The sequence below is a fragment of the Trichosurus vulpecula genome, chromosome 2 (assembly GCF_011100635.1).
Source record: "Trichosurus vulpecula isolate mTriVul1 chromosome 2, mTriVul1.pri, whole genome shotgun sequence".
In the NCBI taxonomy this organism is placed as follows: Eukaryota; Metazoa; Chordata; class Mammalia; order Diprotodontia; family Phalangeridae; genus Trichosurus; species Trichosurus vulpecula.
This window is the reverse complement of record NC_050574.1, coordinates 378,767,451-378,793,480: the sequence shown is the minus strand read 5'-3', so window position 1 is coordinate 378,793,480 and position 26,030 is coordinate 378,767,451. Positions and strand designations below refer to the sequence as shown.

At 40.3% G+C, this 26,030-nt stretch overlaps 1 protein-coding gene and 1 pseudogene across 1 annotated transcript in view; one reads left to right on the top strand and one right to left on the bottom strand.

The window, feature by feature from the left end:
* PDXK (pyridoxal kinase) overlaps positions 1 to 25,350 on the bottom strand; it is a 70,344-nt gene extending 44,994 nt beyond the window's left edge. Inside the window, exon 1 of the mRNA XM_036745909.1 lies at positions 25,041 to 25,350. Within this exon, the coding sequence (XP_036601804.1) occupies positions 25,041 to 25,127 (87 nt within the window). The 5' untranslated portion in view covers positions 25,128 to 25,350. The remainder of the gene's footprint in view (positions 1 to 25,040) is intronic.
* Positions 13,576 to 14,669, top strand: LOC118838563 (annotated as a pseudogene).
* Positions 25,351 to 26,030: the final 680 nt, after the last annotated feature.

Here is a 26,030-nt window from a genome sequence, read left to right as displayed (position 1 = left end):
AACTTGCAGATGACATAAAGCTGGGACAGACAGCTAACATACTGGATGACAGTCAGACTCCAAGACAATCTTGCTAGGCTAGAGCATTGGGCTTAATCTAATTAAGATAAAATTTGGTTTTTTGTAGAATTCTAATTTCTGCACATGGCTGCCAAAAATGTGAAATGTTATGTTTAGGTACCAAAAAATCAACTTCACAAATACGAGATGGGCATAGGGTGGAGGTATACACAGACAGCAGTTCTAAAAAAAGATTTGGGGGTTTTAGTGCCCTACAAGTTCAAGGAGTTGGTAGTGTGATATGGCATCCAAAAAAAGCTAACACAATCTTGATTCTGTATCTACTTTCCTCAGTGACAATTGTGGATATTGGGTTTTAATATTAAAGTTCTTATCATAAAAAATTACAAGAGAAACAGATCACATAATCAGGAGATGTATTCTTAAACAAACAAGGGTTAGAGACAATTACAAAAAAAACCATAACTTTCATAAAATGAAATTGAAAAGCTTTCGTACAAACAAAATTAATGTATATTAGATAAAAAGGAAAAGTCAAATAAGAAAAAAAAATCCTTGAAATTTCTGAGATAAGGGTTTGGCATCCAAGATATAGAAACAATACATATATAAATACATATGTGTACATACAGAATTCTTGCATACATGTATGTGTGTATAAAAGAACAAAAGCCATTCCCCAAAGAATGAGAAAAAAAAAAGAATTGCAAACTATTAACAAGGGATACCAAAGAATGTTCCCAATAAATCCCTAATAATAAGAGGAATACAAATAAAATCAACTCCAAGGTTTCACTTAACACCCAGTAAACTGGCAAAGGTGACCAAAAAATGGCAGTATTTCATTCTTTCAATTTATTGGTTATTAACTAGCCTAATTAATAACTATGCAGTTCGTACCTAAGAGATTATCTGAAAACTGTCTCTCAGGACAGTGAGAGACCTCTCAGGGGGTTTATTTGCTACAATATAAAACATCTAATGCTTCTAACAGTAATACTGGAAAATGGAGAAAAAAATATGGAAAAGTACAAAAAATGACTGCCATATTAGTTCCCATTTCTAGCAGTGGTATGGGGGTGTCATGTTGCTCCTGAGACCAGAAAAGTACAGAACAAAAATGGCTAATATTATATCCTGGTAGATGTCTTCAGGCTAGGAGAAAATTTCCTGTTAACACCCTTCTAAAACTGTCCAACCTTTTCAGTAGTTGAGTCTTAACAGAAATAGAAGGAAAAGGGTAGGTTACAAATTAATAATTAGTTATTAATACTAGTATAATATTAGTTTCCCTCAATATCATTTCAATTTTCCTTTGATGCTGAGCTGCAAATTGTTTCTAGTTCAACTTTCCTGCTATTTTAGCAGAAATTATTGGTTGTTGAATTGCATAATTTTGATAAGCCATTTAAAGACTTTGCTGCCTTTTCACTGAAATTTTACATGTAGCCAAATTTTTAAAAATCTTGTTTCTATTTTAGGTTTCCTTTTATTTTTGTTCTGTATTAATTTTTCTAGTTCCCATGGATATTTTTCTCCATTATACTAAATCTATTGCATTCCTGTGCTGAATTTACATATGAAAGACTATTACTGACTAATGCTAATTATAGAATTAAGAATGATTCAGTTCTACTGATGGTGTATACATAGAATGCTATTACTGTCATACTGCTCCTCACGTGCCTACTTACTTCCATTTTTATGTCACTTGCTCATAACTTTGCTTTACTATATCATTGTGATACAATATTTTCACACCTACATTGTAGTTTGTTTACTGCCATTATGGATCAATCCATGACTAACCAAACCAGACAGGCTATAAGCTGTCTGAAAAGTTTTTCTTTTTCTTTTGATCCCAAAACATAGGGGTTTCATGATTTTAGGAGTGGACAGAGAATAAAAATAAGGATGTTTTTTAAAATATCAAAAAAATTACAAAGTCTTTCCAATAAGATCTAGAGTAAAGCAAGGATGGTCAGCTTCACTACTACTATTTGAATGGTACTAGAAATACACACTATAACCATAAATCAAGAAGAAGAAATTCAGGAATAAGTATAAGCAAAAAAAAATTATGACTTTTTACAAATGATATATGAAGAACCTTTAAAAATTAATTGAATACAAAATGAATTTATATAAATCATTAGCATTCCTGTATGTAAACAACCAAACCCAAAAGGAAAAGATAGGGAGGGAAATTCCATTTAAAATAACTACGGAATGTATAAAATACTTGGGAGTCTACTTGTCAAGACAAACATAGGAAATATAGGAACACAACTACAAGACCCTTTATACTAATAAGACCCACCTAAATAATTGTAGAAATATTCATTGTTCTTGGGTAGGCTGAGATATAAAAAATTACAATACTATCTAAAGTACTTTGTTTAAGTTATTGCTATACTAAACAAACTACCAAAGGATTACTTTATAGAGCTAGAAAATCTAAAAACAAAGTTCTTCTAGAAGAACAAAAAGGTCAAGAATCTCTAAGGGAAATGATGAAAAAAAATAAAGTGGGAAGGTTTAGTTATACCAGATCTCAAATTATGCTACAAATCAGTAATCATCAAAATGCCCTCATACTGTCGAAGAAATTAAGAGGAACAAATTAGGTACATAACTTACAAACAAGTACAGTAGCCTAATGCTTGTTCAATCTAAAGACTCCAGCTACTGGGACACGAGCTCATTATTTAACAAAAACTTTTGGGAAAACTGAAAAGCCCCTCTGGCAGAAATTAGATATATACCAACATCTCACACCATATACCGAAATAAATTCCAAACTGGTACAAAATTACCTTTTAGATCTATATACTGGGGAAGAGTTGATGATCAAATAACTGAAGCAAAGAGGACAAAATGTATAATTCTGATCATATAAAATTCAAATTTTTGCCCAAAACTCTTCACAAGAAGCTAAAATTAGAAGGACAGGAGGTAATTGGGAAGAAAAATCTTTGTAGCAAGTTTCTCTAAATTTTCATTTTGGATTGATTCAAATTTGTAGGAATAAAAATTCATCAAGGGGTCAAGCTGGGAAAAGGAAGAGAATATAGTTAGTGTAGGGGTGATTCAGCGGGATAGGGGGATGTGGTAATACATTTGGAAATTTTGTTAAGTCTTTTTTCAGTTGTGTCTGATTCTCTCTGACTGCATTTGAGGTCGTCTTGGCAGAGATACTAGAGTGGTTTGCCATTTCCTTCTCCAGCTCGTTTTACAGATGAGGAAACTGAGGCAAACAGGGTTAAGTGACTTGCCAGGTCTCATACTTAGTAAGTGCCTGAGGCTGGATCTAAACTCAGGGCTTTCTGACTCTAGGCCTGGTGCTCTATTTACTGTGCCACCTAGCTGCCCATAAGTAGTTTATACCAGTCTGGAAATTTTCTAGATTTAGAAGGGAAGGGAATAAGTATTTTATATAGCACCTACTATGTGCCAGTATTTTACACCTACTGTCTCATTTGAGCCTCACAACAACTTTGGGAAATAGGTGCTGTTATTATCACATTTTACAGTTGAAGAAACTGAGGCAAATGGATTAAGTGACTTGCCCAGGTTCACACAGCTAGTAAATGTCTAAGGCTAGATTTGAACTCAGTTCTTCCTGACTTCATGCTAAATTGTCACTGGGCTGCTACTCTGGCTTCTTTTTCCTCCCTCTCATGATTTTTTTAGGGAACCAGTTCAATTTTATACCAAATCCCCTGTGTTCCCTTGATCTACTGCCACTCAGACCTTACCAAACCCTAACCCTAGATTACTCCCACTACCTACATCCTCCACTTCTCTTCACATAGTATTGGACTAAGCTGGAAGTCATGCAGCCATGCTGACTGGGTCCACTACAAATTAATGTTTTCTAATAGCAACTGGGGCCTACTGCAGCAAAGAAGTTTTTTTTATTCTTCCCTAACTGATTTTCTATCCTATTCGACAAAATCTTGTTCTAAAACTTTCTTTCCCATAGCATCTTGTCAAAGAGAGTGTTGTGTCTCCATGGGCAGCATCCCTCCCCCAAGAGAAGGGATATGTGTTCTTAGAGACAGCTGGCACCCATTCTTCTGAATGGGCAGAGGACACAGAGATAAAGAAGATAAAGAAGAGGTAGCATGACATTCAAGGAAGAGACTGATCTTCTTGAGGGTAGGGCCAGAGTTTTGGCCTTAATTTGTATCTCCACAGAGCACAGGATGTACTTTGTGCTTGAAAAATGATAGGTGACTTGACAGTTTTGGATACAGGTAACTTTTAGGATTGCATATAGCTGATGTATGATGATATTTTCTTTACCAACAGATATTTCCAAGAATAAGACAGCAGAAAGAAAGGGAGGGAGGATGGCATAAAATCTATAAAGGCGATAACACAGAAAATGATTCACAGAGGGATCTCAAACCTGGTACTTCAGAGATTCTATAAGGGAAGAATAAAAGAATGGCCTTGCTATAGTAAAGGCCCAGCTGGGATTAGATAATATAGAGTGGACTCAGCATGATTCAATCTCATCAGTCATACCTTCATGATATTGTTCATATTTATTGCCATCTCTCCTCAGATAAGATTGATAATTTTCAAATTAAACTAAATCAGATAATTATCAAGCTCTTGTTGCCTCTTAGCTTTTTAATTCATGTTCCACACAGCTACCAAAGTTATGTTCCTAGGACATTTCCAGCATGAGGAACAGATGACCAACATAAAGGCACTAGAGACCAAGAATGGAAGTCCATGTGTGAGGAATAGCAAGAAAGTCAGTCTGGCCGGACTGTAGAGCACAGAACGGAAAGGGATGTATATCATCCCTTTCCCTAGAAAAGGTAGGTTAGGCCCAAGTTGTGAAGGGCTTTTATGTACAAAAAATTTTATAGTAGCTCTTTGTGCGATGGTGAAAAAACAAACTGGAAAGTAAAATGATGCCCATCAATCGAGGAATGGCTGAATAAGTTGTGATATAAAAGTGATGGATTTCTTAGGTTTTAATCACATGTCCTTTGTCTCTTCCAAAACTAACTGAGGTTCAGTTCTACAAACAAGAAAATCCCTAAAAGTCAACAGTCACCAACTACATATAACTGTCCCCACCAGTACAGCTACAGTAAATAAGAGATCTAGTTTGTATGGGGAATATACATGAAAACAAAATCAGATTCTTGAAATACTAGAGCAGATGTAAATATCAGCTTTTAAAGTATATTTCTTTTAAAAAATATTCGTGCATGCTTTTTATTGTTCTATTACATTTATTTCCATGGCCTGCTTACTTGGCATGCCATCCTTTGTAACAAAGATTAAAAAATAGGAAAAAGTAATTCAGTAAAACCAATATATTCACCTTGTCTGACAGTCAATAAGCATTTATGATGCATCTATTATAACCAGGGACTGTGCTAAGTGCTCAAGATACAAAAACAAAAAACTCCTTGCTGTCAAGGACCTCACAGTCTAAATGGGGAAACATCCAAACAATTATGTACAAACACATACACCGAATAAATTGGAGATAATCGATAAATGTAAGCTACTAGAATTAAAGGGAGACTAGGGAAAGCTTCTAACAGGAGGTCAGATTTTATCTGGGACTTGAAGGAAGCCAGGGAAGGTCAGCAGGCAAAAGTGAGGAGGGAAAAAAATCCTAGCCAGGGAGTGAAAATGCCCTGAACCTGTAAACAGAATGTCTTGTGCTAGGAATAACAAAGAGGTCACTGGATCATAGAGAACATCAGGAGAAGTAAGGTATAAGGAGACTGGAAAGGTTCGAGGAGGGAACCAGGTTAGGAAAGGCTTGGAAAGCCAGAGGATTTTAGATTTGACCTTAAAGGTGACAGGGAGATACTGAAGTTTACCGAATAGGGTCAGTATGATACGGTCGGACCTTCACTTCAGGAAGATCAATCTGATGTCTGAGTGGAAGACAGACAAGACAAAGAGATTGACCAGGCACTGCAACAGAATAAGTGTGAGAGGATGAGGGCCTGGACCACAGTGGTAGCAGTGTCAAAAGAAAGAAGGGGCAAAAAAGAGACTTGTTACAAAGCTAGAAATGACAGGCAGGACTTGGCAACAGATCGATTGTGTGGAGAGACAATAAGGAGATGACGCCTGGGTTTTGACCCAGAGTGGCTGGGCAGAGGGTAATGCCTCTGAGTAAGGAAGTTCAGAAGAATGAAATTTGGAGTGAGAGATAATGAGTTCAATTTCAGGCATGAGAGATCAGCAGACAAGTTGGGGCTGGAGAAGTAGATGTGAGAACCATCTGCATAGATGTGATAATTGAATCCATGGGAACTGATGAATTTGCCAAGCAAAATACGAAGTATAGTCTAGGGAGAAGAGAAGAGGGCCCAGCACAGAGCACTGTGGGACAGTCATGGTTAGTGAGCATGACTGGGATGAAGATCCAGCTGTGGAGTCTGAGAAGAAGCAATCAGACAAGTAGGAGAATCAGGACAGAGCAATGTCATGGACATCTGTAGAGAAGAGAGGATCAAAAAAAGGGTGAATGACACTATCAAAAGCTGCAGAGAGAACAAGAAATACGAGGACTGAAAAAAGGCCATGAGATTCGACAATTAAGAGATCGTTAGTAACGCTAAATTGAATAGTTTCAGTTGAATGATAAGGACAGAAGCCAGGCTGCAGAAAGATAAGAGAGTGAGAGGAAGTAGAGGTATCCACTGGAGAGGACCTTCTCAAGGAGTTTAACCATAAAAGGGAGCACTCATCAACAGCTAACACTTATATAGTGCTTCTATATGCTAGTCACTGCGCTAAGCACTTCTAACAATCCTGGAAGGTCAGAGCTGTTACAGGTGAAGAAACTAGGTCAGACAGAGGTTAAGTGACTTACCCAGGATCACACAGTTAATGTCTGAGGTTGGATTTAAACTTGAATCTTCCTGACTCCAGACCTACTTGTGCCACCTAGCTGGAATAATAACTAGTAGGGAAAGAGGGAACAAGTGAGGGGTTTTGGAGGCTAGAGGAAACAGAAGCATGTTTGTGGGCAACAGGGAAGATCAAAAGTATCTCCCCTCTACAATGAAGGGAGAGAGGCACATTTTCTCAACTGTTTCCAAGGGGGTCAAGACTGGTCATTATAATTACAGTGTTTGGCTTCGTTTTATTGTCCTTTCCATTTACATTGATATAGTCATGTATGTTGCTTTCTTGGGTTGGCTTTCTCCATGCAGTTCAAATCCCACCTATTTTTCATTTCTTATGGCACAACGATATTCCATTGTATCCAGGTATGACCCTTTGTTTAGCCATTTCCCAGCTGATTAGAATCTACTTTGTATTGACATTCCCATCTTTCTACAACTCCTCTACCATGAGCTATTCCCAATTTCCTGGGTATGAAGTTAAATCTGAGTTGTTTTGATCTGTATTTCTACTACTATTAGTAATTTGAGTGGTTTTACAGTTGTACATCATTTGGAGAACTGTTTGTTCATATCCTTTTGACCACTTATCCACTGGGGAATGGCTCCTGACCTTATATTTTTATATTAAATTCCTAGCTATGTTCTTCTATAAGACCTACAATCTTAAATTATTTTTGTGCATTTTGTCTTCAAGGCCTCTCCCTCTCCCTCTCTCTCCTCCCTCACCCCCATCTTCTACCTCTCCCTATCTACTTGTCCTTTCAACATGGCTAAGTCTCTCCCAACTTATCCATCTATTCAAGCAATTGTTCAAGATCTCTCCTTCCTTTCTCAATAAAATTCCTTTAAAAACTCCCTACATTCATTGCGTCTGCTTCTTCTCTTAATACAATCTTTGGCCTACCTAGTCTGGCTTCTGACCTCATCACTCAATAGACACTGCTTCCCCAAAGGTACAATCTCTTACCTAACAAATTTGATGGTCTTTGCTCAGTCCTCATTCTTTTGAACCTATCTGTTGTACTTGATACTGCTGACCACCTTCTCCTCCTGGATGCCGTCTAAGGATTTTGTGACACTACTCTCTTCCAGTTCTCTTTCTGCTTGTTTGACTGCCCCCTTTCCAACCCATATCATCAACCATAACTGAGTGTTCCCCAAGTTTCTGGCCTAGGCTTTTTTCTCTTTTCCCACTACACACTCTTTTAGTCAATTCATTAGCTTCCATCTCTATGCAGATGACTCACAAATCCATTTATCTAGACCTAGTCTCTGTGCTTTAGTCCTGCTGCATCATTAATTGCCTTACCTATCAGACATCTGAAACTGAACCTCCAAGAAACACTTCAAACTCAATATTTCCAAAATGAACTCATTTCACCCACTACCCCTCTTATTCCAAATTTCTCTATACCAAAGGAACCATGACATTTCGAGGCTCCAAGGTTTATAGCATTCACATTATCCTGTATTTCTCACTGTCCCTCATACCAAATAACCAATCAGCTGCCAAATTTCTACCTCTATATTTCCTGCATCTGACCCCTTCCCACCTCTCATAAAGATAACTATGGTCCTAGTTCAGTTTCTCATAACCTCTAACCAAGAGTAATAACGAAATAGCTACTCAAGCTACTGGGGTTTCAATTAATTGGCCTGCCGGTATCAACTCTCTCACCACTCTAGTCCATCCTACACACTGCTGCCAAAGCAATTTCCTTAAGAGTAGATTGGACTCTCTACAATCTCTATTCAGTAAATTTCAGTGTATATTATCGCTTTCAAGATCAAACAAGTGTCCTCTGTTTAGTTTTTAAAGCTTTCATAACCTGGTCCCAACTTACCCTTCCAAATTAATTTTCTTTCAATTGAAAAATATAGATATATATATACTCTCCCTTCTACCTCCCTACCCACTGGTGAAAAAAGAAAATGAAAATGAAACCCTGTTTTGAGTATGTAGACGCAAGCAAAACAAATTCCTGAATTGGCCAGGTCCAAAAATATACATCTCAAATTACACTCTATGTCAGTCACCTCTCTGTCAGGAGGTTGGGTAGCATGCTTACTTCACTGTGATTTCTTTGGAATTCGGTCCAATCATTACATTGATCACCATACTTAAATCTGTCAAAGTTCTTTAAAATTTTGCTCTTATATAAATTCTTTTTTCTTGCTTCTCCTCACTTCATTCTGCATCAGTTTATAACAAGTCATCCTAGACATATATAATAAACATGTATATTTATATAGTTCAAAACTGCTTTTTGCAATGACCAGAATAATTTACAGCTTCAACAATACATTAATATGCCTCTTTTCCCATTGAACCTCTAACATTTGTCATTATCCATTTTTGTCATCTTTGCCAATTTCATCTGTGTGATGTGAAACCTTAGAGATGCTTTAATTGTCACTTTTCCACTATAGGGTATTAATGAACAATTCAAGCTCCAAAAACAGTGCATTAATGTATCCTTTTTCAGACAATCCCTCAAACATTTGTCATTTTCCTTTAATATCATCTGAATTTTGTTATTTTTTCCTAGCTCTATAAAATAATTTTTTGGTAGTTTGATTACAATCTGGCACTGAATAAGTAAATCAATTTAGGTAAAATTTTTATTATATTGGCTCAATCTACCTATTAGCAATTAATATTTCTCCAACTGTTTAGATCTCACTTTGTATCAAGTGTTTTGTAATTGTTTTCATATCATTCTTGGGTTTGTCTTGGCAGGTAGACTCATTTCAGTTTACTCACACTGTCTAAAGTCATTTTAAGTGGAACTTCTCTTTCTGACTCTTGCTACTGGACTTTGTTAGTAGTATATAGAAATGCTAATGATTTATTTGGGTTTATTTTATGTCCTGCAACTTTGTGAAAATTGTTAATTATTTCAGCTATTTTTTTTAGTTGATTCTCTAGGATTCTCTAACTATACCATATCATCTGCAAAGACTAATAATTTTGTCTCCTCATTGCCTATTCTAATTTCTTCAATTTTTTTTTATCTTACTACTATAACTAGCAGTTTTAGAACAATATTGAATAATAGTGGTGATAATGGGCACCCTTGCTTCACCCCTGATTTTGCTGGAAAGGTTTCTAGCTTATCACTGTTACAGATAATGTTTTAGATAGATAATACTTATCATTTTAAGGAAAGCTCCATTTACTCTATGCTTTCTAGTGTTTTTAATAGGAATAAGTATTGTATTTTGTCAATAAGCTTTTTCTGCATCTAATAAGATAATCATATGATTTTGTTGGTTTTGTTACTGATATGGTCAATTATGATGATAGTTTTCCTAATATTGAACCAGTCCTGCATTCCTGGTATAAATCCCACCTGGTCATCATGTATGATCTTTGTGATATATTGCTGTAATCTCCTTTCCAGTATTTTGTTTAATATTTTTGCATTAATATTTATTAGGGAAACTGGTCTATAATTTTCTTTCTCTGTTTTTGCTCTTCCTGGTTTAGGTATCAGCACCATATTTGTGTTGTAAAAGGAATACGGTAGGACTCCTTTGCCTATTTTCCCAAATAGTTTGTATTGGAATTAACTGTTCCTTAAATGTTTGGTAGAATTCACTTGTGAGTCTATCTGGTCCTGGACCATCCCTCCTACTTCTCTGTAAGGTAAGATAGATTTCTTCCCAACTAAGTGTGTATATTATTCCCTCTTTGAACCAATTCCGATCAGAGTATGGTTGAAGCATTCCCTTTATTTTAGGGTGGGGAGGAGGTGCTGCAACCAGCCACATTTTTCTTTGAGGCTCTGCACATGTAGCTATTTTGTCTTCTGAGTTTGTGTCTTGATCTTGAAAGTCACTAGTTTTTCAAGTTTTCTATAGTCAGGATCTTTTTCTGATGTTTCCTCATTTTTCCGGCCTAATTCTTTACTTTTTCCTTTATATTAAAGTGGGGCTCCTAATGTGGAGGAGGCACTATCTGAAGCTTTGGGCCTTTTTTGCAGCTTTCAAGGCTAACTCTGGAGGTCTATAGGGTTTTGGAGCTTCCAAGGTAGTATGATCCAACGAGAGGTATGGTTGATGGGGTACAGTATCTGGGAGCCCCCTAGAATTTTCTTTGAATCTTCCCACTTGAGGCTTTTGCCTGAGGCCATAAGCCTTTCATCCTTTCATTATGGCTAAGCCCTAATCTCTAGGTTACTCTTAACCTAGCCTAGCCCTCCATTGTTTGGCTACTTCTCACCCTTGATCCTATCAAAGTACCTATGCCTAAATCTGTTACCCTTAAACTAGCCTAGCCCTACATAGTCTGTTATTCCATCAAACTCCTCCTTAGACTCCTCCTCCCATCACCCCAGGACCACCCTAGATGCCTCCCACAGTCTTTCTGTATAGAAGCTCCATCTTGCCTCCTTGAAGGTACTCAGATTCAATCTACCTCCGATTGCATCTGGCCCTCTTGTGAAAACAAGTGTTACAAACAGTGAGATTTCTTAAGACTACCCATTATGGCGAATCTGTAATAAACTTTGTTTTTCTCTTTGGCTGTGAGAAGGCTTGAGTTGTATTCATTCAAGCAGGACCTAGAATGTTGGTATTTTGGGGTCTAGAGCACCCTAAAAACACATGGTTCCCTGACCTCATCATGATCACTGCTCTTCTGGCCTATGCTGTGGTGTGTCACCAGCCACAATCATTCTTTTACACCCTGGATCTGTGACCAGGGCCCCTGGACCCTTCTAGCCGCAAGGGCTAGTGTGCTAGTGTTCCTCCTTGTCCTGGGACTGACTCAGAACTCCCTATACACAATGTAATAGAGTCTTGCACGCAGTGCCAGCAAAGAGTCCCCTGTAATCTCCTGACCAGATATCTGATCCTCTTATTGTCTGTGGCTTAGAGTTCTGGAAGCCACTGTCGCTAAGACCTGCTGCTGGTTTGCCAGGGACCAAGCCTGCACTGCACTGCACTCTGCTCTCACCCTGATGAGACAGACCTTTCCTGCTGACCTTCTAAGTTGTATTAGGCTGGAAAATTGTTTCACCCTGACCTGATGTTGGTTCTGCCACTCCAGAATTTGTTTTGAGGTGTTACTTTAAAATTGTTTGGAGGGGAATTTGGGAGAGCTTAGGTGAGCTCCCTGTCTTTACTCTGACATCTTGGCTCTGCCCCCACAAGATTTTTTTTCAAAGGGCTATTGATAGTTTGGTTTTTCTTCCTTAGAAAACTGCCTATTCTGGGTAGCAGTTATGATTTCAGATAACCCTACAATAAATACAGACATGATAAGAAATAAGGATGGAAATTATGCTATGCTTAAAGGCACTATCAAGAAGTACAGCATTATTCACAAGACCCCCAAATCTGAAACAGGTTTAGAAAGAAATTTATTAGGTTATTTAGGACAGGAGAGTGAGCAGGAAAGGAGGTATGGCTCCCTCTCCTCCAGGCTCTGAAAGGTTTACAAGGGTGCCTGAACCATGCAGTTGAGCAATTTTTAGGATAGATGACTTCTGGTGGGGAAGCTTCCTCTACAGAGATGGAGTAGTAATGTATCTGTAATTTCATATCTTCCTCAATGACCAACTGTCAACAGCCCATCTTGCCCTGTGATTCTGATCCACCCCTCCTTACCACTGTTCAAATCCCATTCTCCATTCACTACCAACCATGCCATCACTCCCATTCTCATCCTTCTCAACCCAACCTCCAACCACTCTAAATCTATCCACTCCTTCCACTGTTCTTTCTAGCCAGCCTGCTCAAGAGATAACAAACTAGCTTTCATTTTAACCCCTTTCCTTTCCTGCTCCCTTCATCTTTTTGCACCCAAAGAGGCTTGGCTCAATACTAAACCAAGCTTCCTTGCCATGCTTCATTCATATTCCCAATTCACTGGTCAAGCTGGGGAGAGTATCAATATGCTCTGCTCCCCATCACTACTTCCAGGCTCTCCCAGTACCACCATCACTCAGCAATCTCTCCTCCTCTGAGGATCATTTAATCCTTATTCATCACCCAATCAAGATTCTGGTAACTCTTGTCCATCAGGCACACTTTTATTCTTCCCTCAAAGAGTTCAGCACCTGGCTAACAATCTAACACTCTCTCTCCCACCCAAACTGCTATGAGCACTTGCCCTCATACAAGGGAACTTCAATATCCATATTGATACTCCCCCAAACACCTAACTTTCCAGTTCTTCAACTTACTCATTTCCTCATGACCTGTTCCTTCACACTAATTCAGCTATCTTGTCATCGCCACAAGTGTTCCAATTCTATGCTCACAAACTTTGAAACTGCTTTATCTGATCATAATTTTTATTATTCCATCTTTCCCTCTACCTTGCATTCCCTAATGCAGGAGCCACAGCTGGGGTAGCTGCTGGAGTTCTCCCAGACCCAGAACCCAACCAAGGATGGCTGCAACGCTATAGGTAACGCCAAGGTTAAATCACATCCAAGGATGTGAATGGAAAATTTGTAGTCACTATCCCTAGCACACTGTGTTCTTGGAGTATGAGAACTCTGAGAAGCAGAAAGACACATTCAAAAGCACCATGCAGGTGAACAGACCAGCCTGGGGCTGAGGGACCTTCGTCTGACCATACATCCTCTACAAGGCAAGCATATTGGTAGATCAGCAACCCTGGCTGGATGGGGGGAATTGTATGGGAGCACTGGGTACAACTTCTCAGGGGGCTCAGAAGATGCTTGAGCAGATTCAGAGGATATTACAGAGGATGGCTATATACTTTAAAGTACTGACAATCAACTTTTTGATAAGGTTAGAGGATACGACATAAAATTACTTCAGAATTGATCGGTCAGATCAATCTATGACCTGATAGTAAAGAACGAAAAAGGTTAAGTTTGGCCTAAATGTAACTTCTTCTGAGAAGGTGGACCAGGCTCAGTGATATGCTGACTTTATACTTCTCTCCAACCCATATCCAGGCTGTGAGTTTTTCAAGGAGTTTAAGTATAAGGATCAGGATTACCCAGCTGAAAGGCTTATTTTTAACTGGAAAAAGGATTATGTTGATGCACCTTTAAGTATCTGGCTCTCTGAACAGTGACTGGAGTAAGTGCCAGAACTGGGACCTGGTGCAACAAAAGCAGAACCACCTTATATTGCTGCTTCATACTGTCAACAGTGAGAATGACAGCAGGTTGTTGGTCCACTGTATTTCAGGCTGAGATCAGACACCTCTCTTCATCTCCCTCTTATACCTTTCCTTGTGGACAGATGGGCTAACGTGTACAACCCTGAAGACTACTAAGATCCTCTATTCGACTGTGGTCTACAACCGGTTTCTCTTTGGATGTGGTAAATCAACTCAGCAAAGGAGAGGAGATTTTCTTCTGCTGCTGAATTTTTTTGAAGCACATCACCTCTAAGAAGTTCTCTGAAATCACAGAGAAGGAAGAGCCTTCCAGACAGGGACACAGCCTCACTGTAGATGACTTCTGTATCCTGAAAAGGGACAGGGTAGCACAACCAGGCTAAATAGTGACTTTTCCCTCATCAATAAGAGCTGCCCTGGAGCAAATGGGAGCTTTCCCTACAAATCTGGGCTCCCAAGCATGACAGCAGCACAGATAAAGGCCACTTGAAGGAAGAGTCATATATCTTCTTCCCAGATTGTGCCCTGGAGCCATCCCAGTGATCAAATCAATACCCTTCCTATCAAGGGATTGTGGAAGCCAAATTTTCCAGTTTCTCATTTTCTATTCTCATTCTCATTCTGACGACTTTTTCTAAACAGGAAGCAGGTCCCCAAAACCAGATCAGAGGATCACTCCTTGCCTAGATCCCCCATCTCAAAGGCTCTGGCAACTGGCAGATGGCAACAGGCTATGACAATATTCAGGAGTGGGCAGTTCTGACCACAGACTCCTCTCTTCCTTTCAGCTTCTCAGATGAGCTCCCTAACGGTTATCTATTTATAGCACTGACCAAACGGGAATCCAAGCTGGAAGAAGTCCGTTCAACTCAAGTCTATGACACCCAGCCCCTTAGGAACTATTGGGGGTCTCCATGGGCAGTAGGACTCAGGATCCAGCAGCACTCTGTGAACCACTACGGGTTCATAAAATTTCCTGTTCCCCTCCCTGCCAAACCCCTGTCCCCAGCTAAGCCACTAGAGGAACCAAAGCCATGAGAATGCTGAAGTAGTGGGATTTCCCAGAGACCTTCTCTTGACACTATGTAGCAGCCCAAGGGAATGCGGCTGTAGACTGTGGCTGCAAAACTCTAAAACTCTGTAACCACTAGCCTCTTTCCCGCTTCTGGATCTTCTTGGCCCTGTCTGCAAGGCCTTCCCCCCACTCCACAGCACACACTTCTAGTTCTGTCCAGCCTCAGCCTGGCTGATCCCTTCACTATTAGAAACTGAGTGCTCTCAGAAGCCCTGTCCAGGCAGCATTTCTGAAAGGAGTCCCTTTGTTTCTATTGCTGTAGGGGGAGAGGGGAGGGGTCACTTGCACCTAAGATGAACTGTGACACAACTAAATAACTTTGGAAGAGAAAACAAGCCAAAGCCAGGCCTCTCTGAACCCTCTCTCCCAGGTCCATTATCCCTGGACTTTCCCGCTGTAGCTCTTCCTCTCCTACCCTCTCAGCTGAGAACTCTGCCTTATATTTCACTGAAAAAACTGAGACTATTTGCCTTTTTTCCCTTCTTCCCCATTTCACATTACTCAGATGCCTTCTGCTACTATTTCCTCCTTTTTTTTAAATTAGATTTTTTATTTTTAGTTTACAACACCTAGTTTCACATGTTCTTGAGTTCAAATTTTCTTCCCTTCCCTCCCCTCCCCCCTTCCCCAAATATGGCATGCAGTCCGATATAGATTCTACATAAACCTTCTCATTAAACTTGTTTACACAATAGTCAAGTTGCAAAGAAGATTTATGACCAATGGAATGAATCATGAGAGAAGAAACAAAACCAAAAAAAAGAGGAAAAAAAAAACGAGAAAAAAGAGCAAATAGTTTGCCTCAATCTGCAATCAAATTCCACAGTTCTTTCTCTGGATGTAGCTAGATTTTTCCATCATGAGTCCTTTGGAGCTGTCTGTGAGCCTTGTATTGCTGAGGAGAGGCAAGTCTATCAAAGTTAGTCATTACAGAATCAATATGTCTGTGGTTGTGTATAATGTTATCCTAGTTCTGCTCCTCTCACTCAGCATCAGATCATGGAGGTCTTTACTACTTCCTCCTTTACCCACCTAACATGAAGAAGTGGTCCTTCTTGCTAAGGCAAACCCCTTTCTATATGTACAAGTGATCCTATTCCATCCCATGATCTCCAGATTTCTCCTGTATCATTGTTGTTCACTCACTAATCTTCAATCTCTCCTTGTCTATTGCCTGCTTCCCTAATACCTAAAACAAGCCTATCTCCCTCATTCTTACTGGATACATCCATCACCTCTAATTATCATCCTTTATCTCTTCTCTCTTTCCTGGTTAAACACCTTGAGAAGACAATTGGTGCTTCCACTAGCTTTCCTCTCATTCTCTTCTTAACTCTCTGCAGTCTAGCTTCTGATCATTCAATTGAAACTGCTTTCACCAAAGCTATCAATGATCTCTTTATTGACAAATCTGATGGTCTTCTCAATTTTCTTCTCAATTTTCATCCTCTTTTAAAATTGAATATTTTTTCCCAATTGCATGTAAAGACAATTTTTAACATTCATTTTTTATAAAATTTTGAGTTCCAAATTTTCTCTGTCTTCTCCTCCCTCCCCCCCCTTAGAGAGTAAACAAGTTGATATAGGTTATATATGTGCAATTGTGTAAGACATATTTCCATATTAGTAGAACAAAGAAAAAAAACACACAAAAAGTGAAAATAGTATGCCTCAATCTGCATTCAGTTCTTTCTCTGGATATGGATAGAATTGTCCAACGTGAATCTTTTGGAAATGAATTGGATCATTGTATTGCTGAGAAGAGCTAAGTCAATCATAGCTGATTATCAAATAACGTTGCTGTTACTGTGTACAATGTTTTCCTTGTTCTGCTCATTTCACTTTGCATCAGTTTGTGTAAGTCTTTCCAAGTTTTTCTTAAATCTACCTGCTCATCATCTCTTATAGCACAATAATATTCCATCACATTCATATATCACAACTTGTTCAGCCATTCAGCAATTGATATGTGTCCCCTCAATTTCCAATTCTTTGCTACCAAAAAAGAGCTGCTATAAATATTTTTGTATGTTTTAACAGCAAGCACTCTGGCACACCCAGGATGGCCTGTTAGCAGATTCTTTGATCTGTTTTTCTAAAGGAAAGACAGGTTCAAAGGGGTCAACAATCTTACTTTAATTAGAAAGAAGTGAGTATCCAAGAAAGAATCCAATAGACAGGGCTCCAACTGTCTAAACAAAGTAATAGATACATAGTCACCAGACCAGAGAGCACCAGCATCTGGGTTCACAAAGCATTGGGTGGGGGGGGATGGGACACCTCTTAACAACAGCTACTCAGACTCTCATCTGGCCAAATCACAAAGACTTCAGGCAAACATTCTTCCCATGCCCAAAAGCAAAATCTCACCTCAGAATATATAAACACATTCAGCTAATAAGCTCAGAGCCAGGAGGCATCATAACCCTCCTGACTCAGTGCCTAATTAGCTTAGTACCAAAAAGTGTGAAAGCCTTCCTGCAAGCAAGCCTCCCATGAGCAAGTTTCCCTTAAGCAAGTTCCTCCCCCATGGGCTCTATATGATTCAGGATGTATCATAGCTGTGAACTGGGCCAGAGCTCAAAGCAGCAAGACATCTGTGATTGAAATACCCATGTATCTTTAGACCTGGGAAGATGGCCCCTGTTCCAAGGAAAAAAAGGGACACATGGTCAGTTAGGCCTATTAATGGATGGGGAAGATCTTATATTCCATTAACCCTACATGTGTAGTCCTTTTTCCTTTTTTATGATCTTTTTGGGATGCAGATCTAGTAGTGGTATTGCTAATCAAGGGGTATGCACAGTTTGATTGCCCTTTGGGCATAGTTCCAAATTGCTCTCCAGAATGGTTGGCTTCATTTATAACTCCACCAATGTATGCATTAGTGTCCCAATTTTCCCACCTCTCCAATATTTATCATTTTTCTTTTCTGTCAATCTGATAAGTGTGAGGTGGTACCTCAGAGTTGTTTTAACTTGCATTTCTCTCATCAATAGTGATTTAAAGCATTTTTGATATGACTATAGATAGCTTTGATTTCTTTATCTGAAAGCTGCCTGTTCATATCCTTTGACCATTTATCAGTTGGGGAATGATTTGTATTCTTATAAAATTGACTCAGTTCTCTATACAGTTGAGAAATGAGGACTTTATCAGAGATAATTGCTATAAAAAACCGCTTCCCAGATTTCTGCTTTCCTTCCAATCTTGGTTGCACAATTTTCATCCTTCTTGATCTTGATGCAGTCTCTGTTTGATACTCTCTTCTCTCTGTTTTCATAGCACTGTTCTCTCCTGGTTCTCCTACCTGTTGGCCTACTCTCTGTCTCCTTTGCTGGATCTTTGTTCAGGTCAAGCCCACTTAGGAACTGGGTGTTCCCCAAGGCTCTATCCTGGGCCCTCTTCTCTTTTCCCTCTATTATTTTATTATTTTTCTTAGTCATCTCCTCAGGTCAAATGGATTCAATTAACATCTTTATACAGATGATTTTCAGATCTATTTGTCCAGCCCTTACCTCTGTGCTGACCTCCAGTCTCATTCCTCTCAGTCACCAGGCTTGTGATCTGGGTATTATCCTCCACTCCCCCAATCAGTTTGCCAAGTCCTATCATTCCTACCTTTGAACGACTCTCAGATGTTGCCATTAACCTCCTGTATTCATCACCTCATAGTCCTAGTCAACAGACATTAAGTACCTACTATGTGCCATGCACTGTGCTAAGTGACAGAAGAGATAATTTTTTTTTAAAAATAGCCCTTGCCCCCAAGGAGCTTACAATCTGAGGAGGGAAGACAAAATACAAAAAGGAAGTTGGAAAGTGGGGGAAGGGAGACCATCAGGAGGTACTCCACCCAGGAGTTACAGGGGGGCACGACATTCCTGAGTCCAAATCCAAAAGAACTGATGGACAGCTGGAAAGTTCTGAACCCTGAGCTTTTCGAAAAGTTTACTGCTTGATCCTGAGCCCTTCAGACTATCAAAACTGAGTTATTTTCATGACCATGAGGTTTGAGGTGATGAGATTACCCTGGGGAAATTAGCAGAAACCAAACAGAGCAAGTGATGGAAAATGATAACTACAAAAGCCTGCTAGCTGGTCTTCCAGACACTAATCTTTCCCCACTCCAGTGGGCCATCTTCTGAACAGCTGTCAGATTTTCCTAAAATACAAGTCTGACTGTGTCAACCCTGCTCCCCCATTCAATTAATTCTAATTGCTCCCTATTACTTCCATGATCAAATATAATATCCTCTTTTTAATTCTTCAAGGCCTTTTTAACCTGGCCTCTACTACTTTTCCAGCCTCCTTATACTTTCCTTCCTTCAACATACTCTTCTTTGAACAAAATACTCTTTTCTCCCAATGCTGAGCATTTTCACTGAATGTCCCCCATGCCTGGAATAAGATCTCATGCTCTAGGCAAAGACTTCCTGGCTCTTCTTAATCTTAGTGCCTTCCCTCAGAAGTTATCTCCAGTTTATCCAGCATATATCTTGTTTGTATATAGTTATTTTCATGTTATCCCCCTGCTAGCTGCACATTAACTTAGAAAACGACAAATTAACATGATCTAGGTTGTACTGTACTTTATTAAACGTGTCCCAATTACATTTCAATCTGGTTCAATAGTCAGGTATTCAAGTAATTTCAGCCTAATTCACCAAACCTTTTTATCAGTACTCTATGTTTGATACAGTTACTAACATGACCACTAGGCTTTTATCCCAGGGCTTTGTCACATGGAGTTAATGCTTTTTTCCTACAGCAGATGGCACAGGGCCAGTGGAGGACCATGAAACACAGAGGACCACCTTGGAACAACTACAGTCTCCCTCCGCTCACCTGATTTTAACACCCTGAGGGAAGAAAATGTGCTGCCCAAGACCCACACCATCCTCTTCCCAAGGTACTTTCTCCTACCACCACAATGGCACAATTGCACTCAGCCTCTGCACTATCTGACTTGGGGATCCATGACATATGGCATCACTGACAATATATACTGGGGTATATACTGACTTAGGGTGTCCTAGGATCTCTTTCTCCCTCCTGTTCCCCTCCCTAACTAAATCTGCCCCAGGTGCCAGAATTCCCAGTTAAAATATTGCTTGCTAACAAAAAAATATAACACCTATAATGGGGGCTATTGACGGAATGAGGAAAAACACAAGATTAGTTACTACAAATGAAAAATTTGCCTTTGAGCCACTAGGTGGTACAGAAGATAGATGGTCAGGCCACGAGTCAGGAAGTTCTCAGTTCAAATCCAGCCTCAGACATTTATTAGCTACGTGACCCTGGGCAAGTCACGTAACCCTGTTTGCCTCAGTTTCTTCATCTGTCAAAGCTGGAAAAGGAAATGTCAAACCACTTCAGTATCTCTGCCAAGAAAACCCCAAATGGGGTCACAGAGAGTTATACAGAAATGAAAAATGACAACAAAATCTCCAAATATATCCACCCCTGCTGAATCCTCTCTTGTAACAAAGAATAAAGGAGAGAAAAAAATAGCAATTCAGCAAAAGTACCCTAATATTTGAATCTGATACCATACTCAATATTCCACATCTATAAGAACCTCTCCCCATCCTACCTCTGCCAAACAGGGAGAAAGGTACATTTTCTCATCTTCAAGAATAAGCCTGGTCATTAAAATTATGCAATTAAACATTTATTAAGTTCCCACTATACACATAGAATCATTAAAGTGGAATTGTGAAGGGCCTTCAATGCCTGGTGAATGATACTCAACTTGGTAGGCAAGAGGAAATTACTGAAGATATCTGAGCAGAGGAGTGACAGGACCAGACTTAAGTGCAAGGAAGGTTATTCTGACAGTATATGAAGGATTGACGAGGAGGGGGTGCAAAAGAGGCTACTGAAATAACTTTTCACTGGTAAATTATGCCAAATTCAGCTGATTTATCTCTGATTCTGGCCCTTATCCTGCACAGACCACACCACTAAGCCCCAGCATCTCTTTTACTCCCCTGTAAAGGTAATCAGTGAATGGGAAGATCTTTCCCGCCCATTTGAGTGGGCTTAGGGGGCGGGGCTCTCAGGGTCCTGGTGGGAGTGGCTAGGACTGAAGCCAATGATAGGTGCCTGAGTTCTGGTCCATGTGATGACATGAAGCCTGTGGTGGAAGGAGCTTGCTTAATGGTTGGAGCAGAGCTAAGAGGCAGCTGGAGAGGCAGTTGGAGAGAGCAGTTAAGAGCTGAAGGAGAGAGGAAGCAGTAAGCTAGCTGGAACACAGCTTGGAGATTGCGGAGGAAGCGGCCAAGACCAGAGAGTGCTAAGCAGGGGCTTGAGGCCAGTGGGTGGTCTTCTTGCTGGAGGGCCCTGGCATGGGGGGGCAGGAAGCACCAGTATGGCTTGGCTTGCTGCCATAATGTTTTTCTGTGGCCTCCTGGTAACTATCGTGCAATGGGCATACTGGTTTTGGAAGGTTCTTGCCAGGATGTCGAATTGGGGACACTGGTCCACGGGTCTGCTACTTTTGAGTTTCAATAAATTCTTTAACTCCTCTGCCTTCTACTTAGAGAATTCCTTACATCCTGCAATTCTGCACCATTCAGGCATATTCATGGTTATCTTTGAAGTCATGAATTCTGCCTTAATGATATACCCCCCCTTTTTTTTTTTCTCCTGCTGTAATCATCATGATGAAAAATATGGTTTTCAAATACCTCCTGAATATAAACCTTTTGCTATCCATGGTTATGGAGTGCTCTCACAACCTCTAAGATATGCCCTAGCAATTTAAAAGAATACTAAAAAATTGAAAAAACAATTAGCAAACCCACAAGTTATAAAGATAAAAGAAAGAAAATATTTTGAAATCAGTAACAGAATCTAAATTAAGATCCCTGGAAATATATGGATTCAATATGTTGACTTTGACACCATCTGTGCAATGTACCTAAAATGAAATTCATGAAAACAAACCAAATACAACTCTAGAACTGTCCTCTGGTCTTCTATTACAAAGGTTAAAAACAATGCATGCATTTCCTTTTGGATGAAACCAAAAGGAATAAACTGTGCCCTTCATTCAGTCTATTCTTTAATCTATACAGGGAAATCATTAATAAAATCTTAGATTTTTTTTTTTTTGCATAAGCCACTGGGGTAAATTAACAACCAATGTTCAAGCTATCTGCATTATCTCATCCTCTATCTATACCTGACTTTATGTTGCCTTCTTTCCTTTCTTTGTGAAAAAACAGAAAACAAAAACCGAATCTTAAAGAAGTAGGTGTTTATACCAAATTTCTTTCTGATTTATCCTATGGAAAAGTCAAACCAATCCAGGGCACTTTTTTGTTTTGTTTTAATTTGTATTTTTTTTAACAAATAAGCCTTTTTTGTATTTCACCTAAGGAGGAAAACATTTGATCTACTATAAAATCAGTAAAGAAAACCTCCATCTAACAAAAAACTGTTTAGACTCTAAATACCTAAGGCAAATGATGACTACTAATTTAAGAAAAGGAACCTTCTCACAAAGGTAAGAAGAATAGGTAACAATCTCTATTTATGAAAGTTTTCACTCTGTAGGAACCTTGGAAACATGTCCCAACTTGGGGCAGCCAGGTGGTGCAGTGGATAGAGAACTGTCTCTGGAGTCAGGACCTGAGTTCAAATACAACTTTAGACACTTACTAGCTGTGTGACCCTGGGCAAGTCACTTAACCCTGATTGCCTCAAAAAAAAAAAAAAAAGACAAGAAACGTGTCTTAATTCAATCAAAACCTAGCGGTTTTTTATTTAAAAAATACTTCAATTCTACCTTGTCCCCCCCCACCAAAAAAAAGTGCTTATAATAAGTTGCTAAGCAGACTATTTTTACTATAGTACTACTACTGCTCTCCCAACAAAATAAAAAAGCCAAAAAAACAGTTCTAACATCCTATTTCCCAAACATCTTATTATCCTTTTCTGTACAACTCTGGTCTGCAAGCATGCTCCCATAAAGGGTTCATATACACAGGCATTATATACATGTATTACAATGTATAATTTACATTGCTTGTGCAATGACCAGCTTTTTTTTCCCCCCCCTCACAGATACTACCTTCCCAATCCTTACTTAATCTGTTTTGATGAGTGCTCCTTGAAAACTAAAGATAGGGAAGATGCTACTAGTCTTGGCCTGCCCCAGCCTCCTAGATATGTATGTATATGTTTATGTTTGTGTGTGTGTGTATACATATAATAGGGGTCTTCTAAGTGTCTGCTTGGGGCAACTAGGTGGTGCAGTGGATAGAGGACTGGGCTTGCAATCAGGAAGACCTGAGTTCACATCTGGCCTCAGACACGTACTAGCTGTGTGACTCTGGACAAGTCACTTAACCCTGTTTGCCTCAGTTTCCTCATCTGTCCAATGAGCTGGAGAAGGAAATGGCAAACTGCTCCACTATCTTTGGGAAGAAAACCCCAAACGGGGTCATAAAGAGACAGACAACTGAACAGTGACTTAACAACAACAAAGTTTCTGCTTAAGAACGAAGTGCTGCCGGATAACTAAGGACAGAGAAGATACTAGCTTTGCCTTGCCCCAACCTCCGATACATCTACACATATGAATATACGCACACATTTATAAGTATGTATATGTGTGAGTGTGTATATATATATATATATACACACACATACATGTAGAGGCATATCTGATGTATATTTAGTGTAGACGTACATTGTATATATAAATATATAAAATTAGTCTCCTGAGTGACAAGCCTTGCCCTGCCCCAACCCCCTATGTATTTATAATGTAGATGTACATATATTTGTATATATAAACATATATAAAACGAGTCTCATGTCAAGCCTTGCCTTGCTCCAGCCTCTTATGTATGTGTGTGTGTATATATGTGTGTGTGTATATGTATATATGTGATGTGTGCTTATAATTTATAGGTGATGTCTTTTGATTGGTGTGTAAATTTGTGTAGATAGACATGTAGGTATATATAAAATATATATACATATATATATATACACACACACACACACACACACACACACACACACACACACATATATATATATATATATATATATATATATATATAAAATGAGTCTAAGGGTCAACCTTGCCTTGCCCTGCCCCAACCTCCTATACATATACATATATGATGTGTAAGGTATGGGTGATATGGGTTGGTGCATAAATTGGTGTAGATAGACATGTATGTATATATAAAAATATCTATAAAATGAGTCTAAGTGTCAACCTTGCCTTGTCCTGCCCCAACCTCCCATACATATACATACACGATGTGTATTTACAATGTAGACAGACATGTGTGTATATGTAAAATATACGTGTATATACAAATATACAACTCTGTGTGCATGTGTATATATGCATGAATGAGTCTTCCAAGTGTCAAGCCTTGCCCTGCCCCGGACTCTTATACATATACATATATGATGTGTGTTTATAATGTAGACATGTGTATATATAAAATACATGTGTATATATAGATACATAACCCTACGTGTATATATGTATATTTACATATGCATACAAACACACACACACACACACACACATATATGAATGAGTCTTCTAAGTGTCAAGCCTCGCCCTGCCTCAACCTCCCCTCCAAAGCCAGACCACTTAACAGATAATTAACAATCCTGACGGTGGAACCTAGACAAAAGAGTTAGTTACATAAACTCGCAAGAAAAGAGGAGGAGGGTGGGGGGGCCGGGGGCTGCTCTCCCACGCACCCCGAGAGAGGGTCGTGGGATCCTGGCCGCGTCTCCAGACTCGCCCACCAGCGTCTCCCAAACCTCCAAACACCTCGGAATTCTCCCCGCACGTCCCCGCGGCTTTCAGGCGAGGGAGCCCCAGCCCCTCTCCCCATCCCCACGCAGACTCTCCCCCAGCCCCCGCGCCCTTCCACCCACGCCTTACTTGCAGGGGAAAAGTGGCCGCTCGGTTGCCCACATAGCCTCGGACGACGTGACTCTGGATGGACAGGACTCTGCACTCTTCCTCCATGCTGGTCTCCTTCGCCGGGCAGCGGGAGCGAGGGCAGCGGCGAAGCCGAGGCTTAGGGTCGGCCGAATGAGGAGAAGGAGACTGGGCGTCAGGAGCAAGAACGCGGGCAGAGCACTCGGACAGAGTCCCGGCAGCGTTGGCCGCGGATGGGTCCCGGCTACTGGACAGAGGCGATCCCAGCAGGGTCGAAACCACGCCGACCAGCAATCCAGCAATGAGCACAGCAGCGGTAACCGTGGCAGAAGAGGCGGGGTCCTGGGGGCGGGGGGCGGGGGTATGGGGGGCGGAGCGCACAGGCCGGAAGTAAGGAGCCGAGGCCAAGCTGGGCCGAGCTGCGAGCGCGAGGCGGGCGGGCGCGTGCCGGGGTGTAGCTGACAGGCGTGACGTAGGCCAGGGCCAAGGTCAAAGTGTCGCCGCCGGCTCCTGCTTCCAGGGTTGGCCGCCGCGCGCTCGGTGGGCCTCTGTCGCGAGCTCGTCTCAGGCGATCCGCGCAGACACCTAAGTCCTCGTTTTTACATCATTCGCTCCGAGCCAGCTTCAGAACATTAGGGAGCCCGCGGGGAGGGGGGCCGGGGTGACAGCTGCATTGCATCGCCTCCCGCACCCACATTACGCAGTGGGTCACCCGCGTGTGTTCCCTTCCCCCAAAGCAATAAACACCCCACGCGTGATTCTATCCAGAAAACGGACAACTACCGCCTTCCCGCTAAGCCAGCGTTTTTACATCATTAAATCTGAGCCAGCTCTTGAGCAAGGCGATCTAAGGACAAGTAGGGGAGGCGGGGATCGTGAACCTCTCAGTGAAATGGCTGGTACTCCTCCCACTTGGCAGATGCTAATAGCTACACAAACACTCTGGTGTACAGATTTCAGGGGCTTCCTCCTGGACCAAACACATTGATG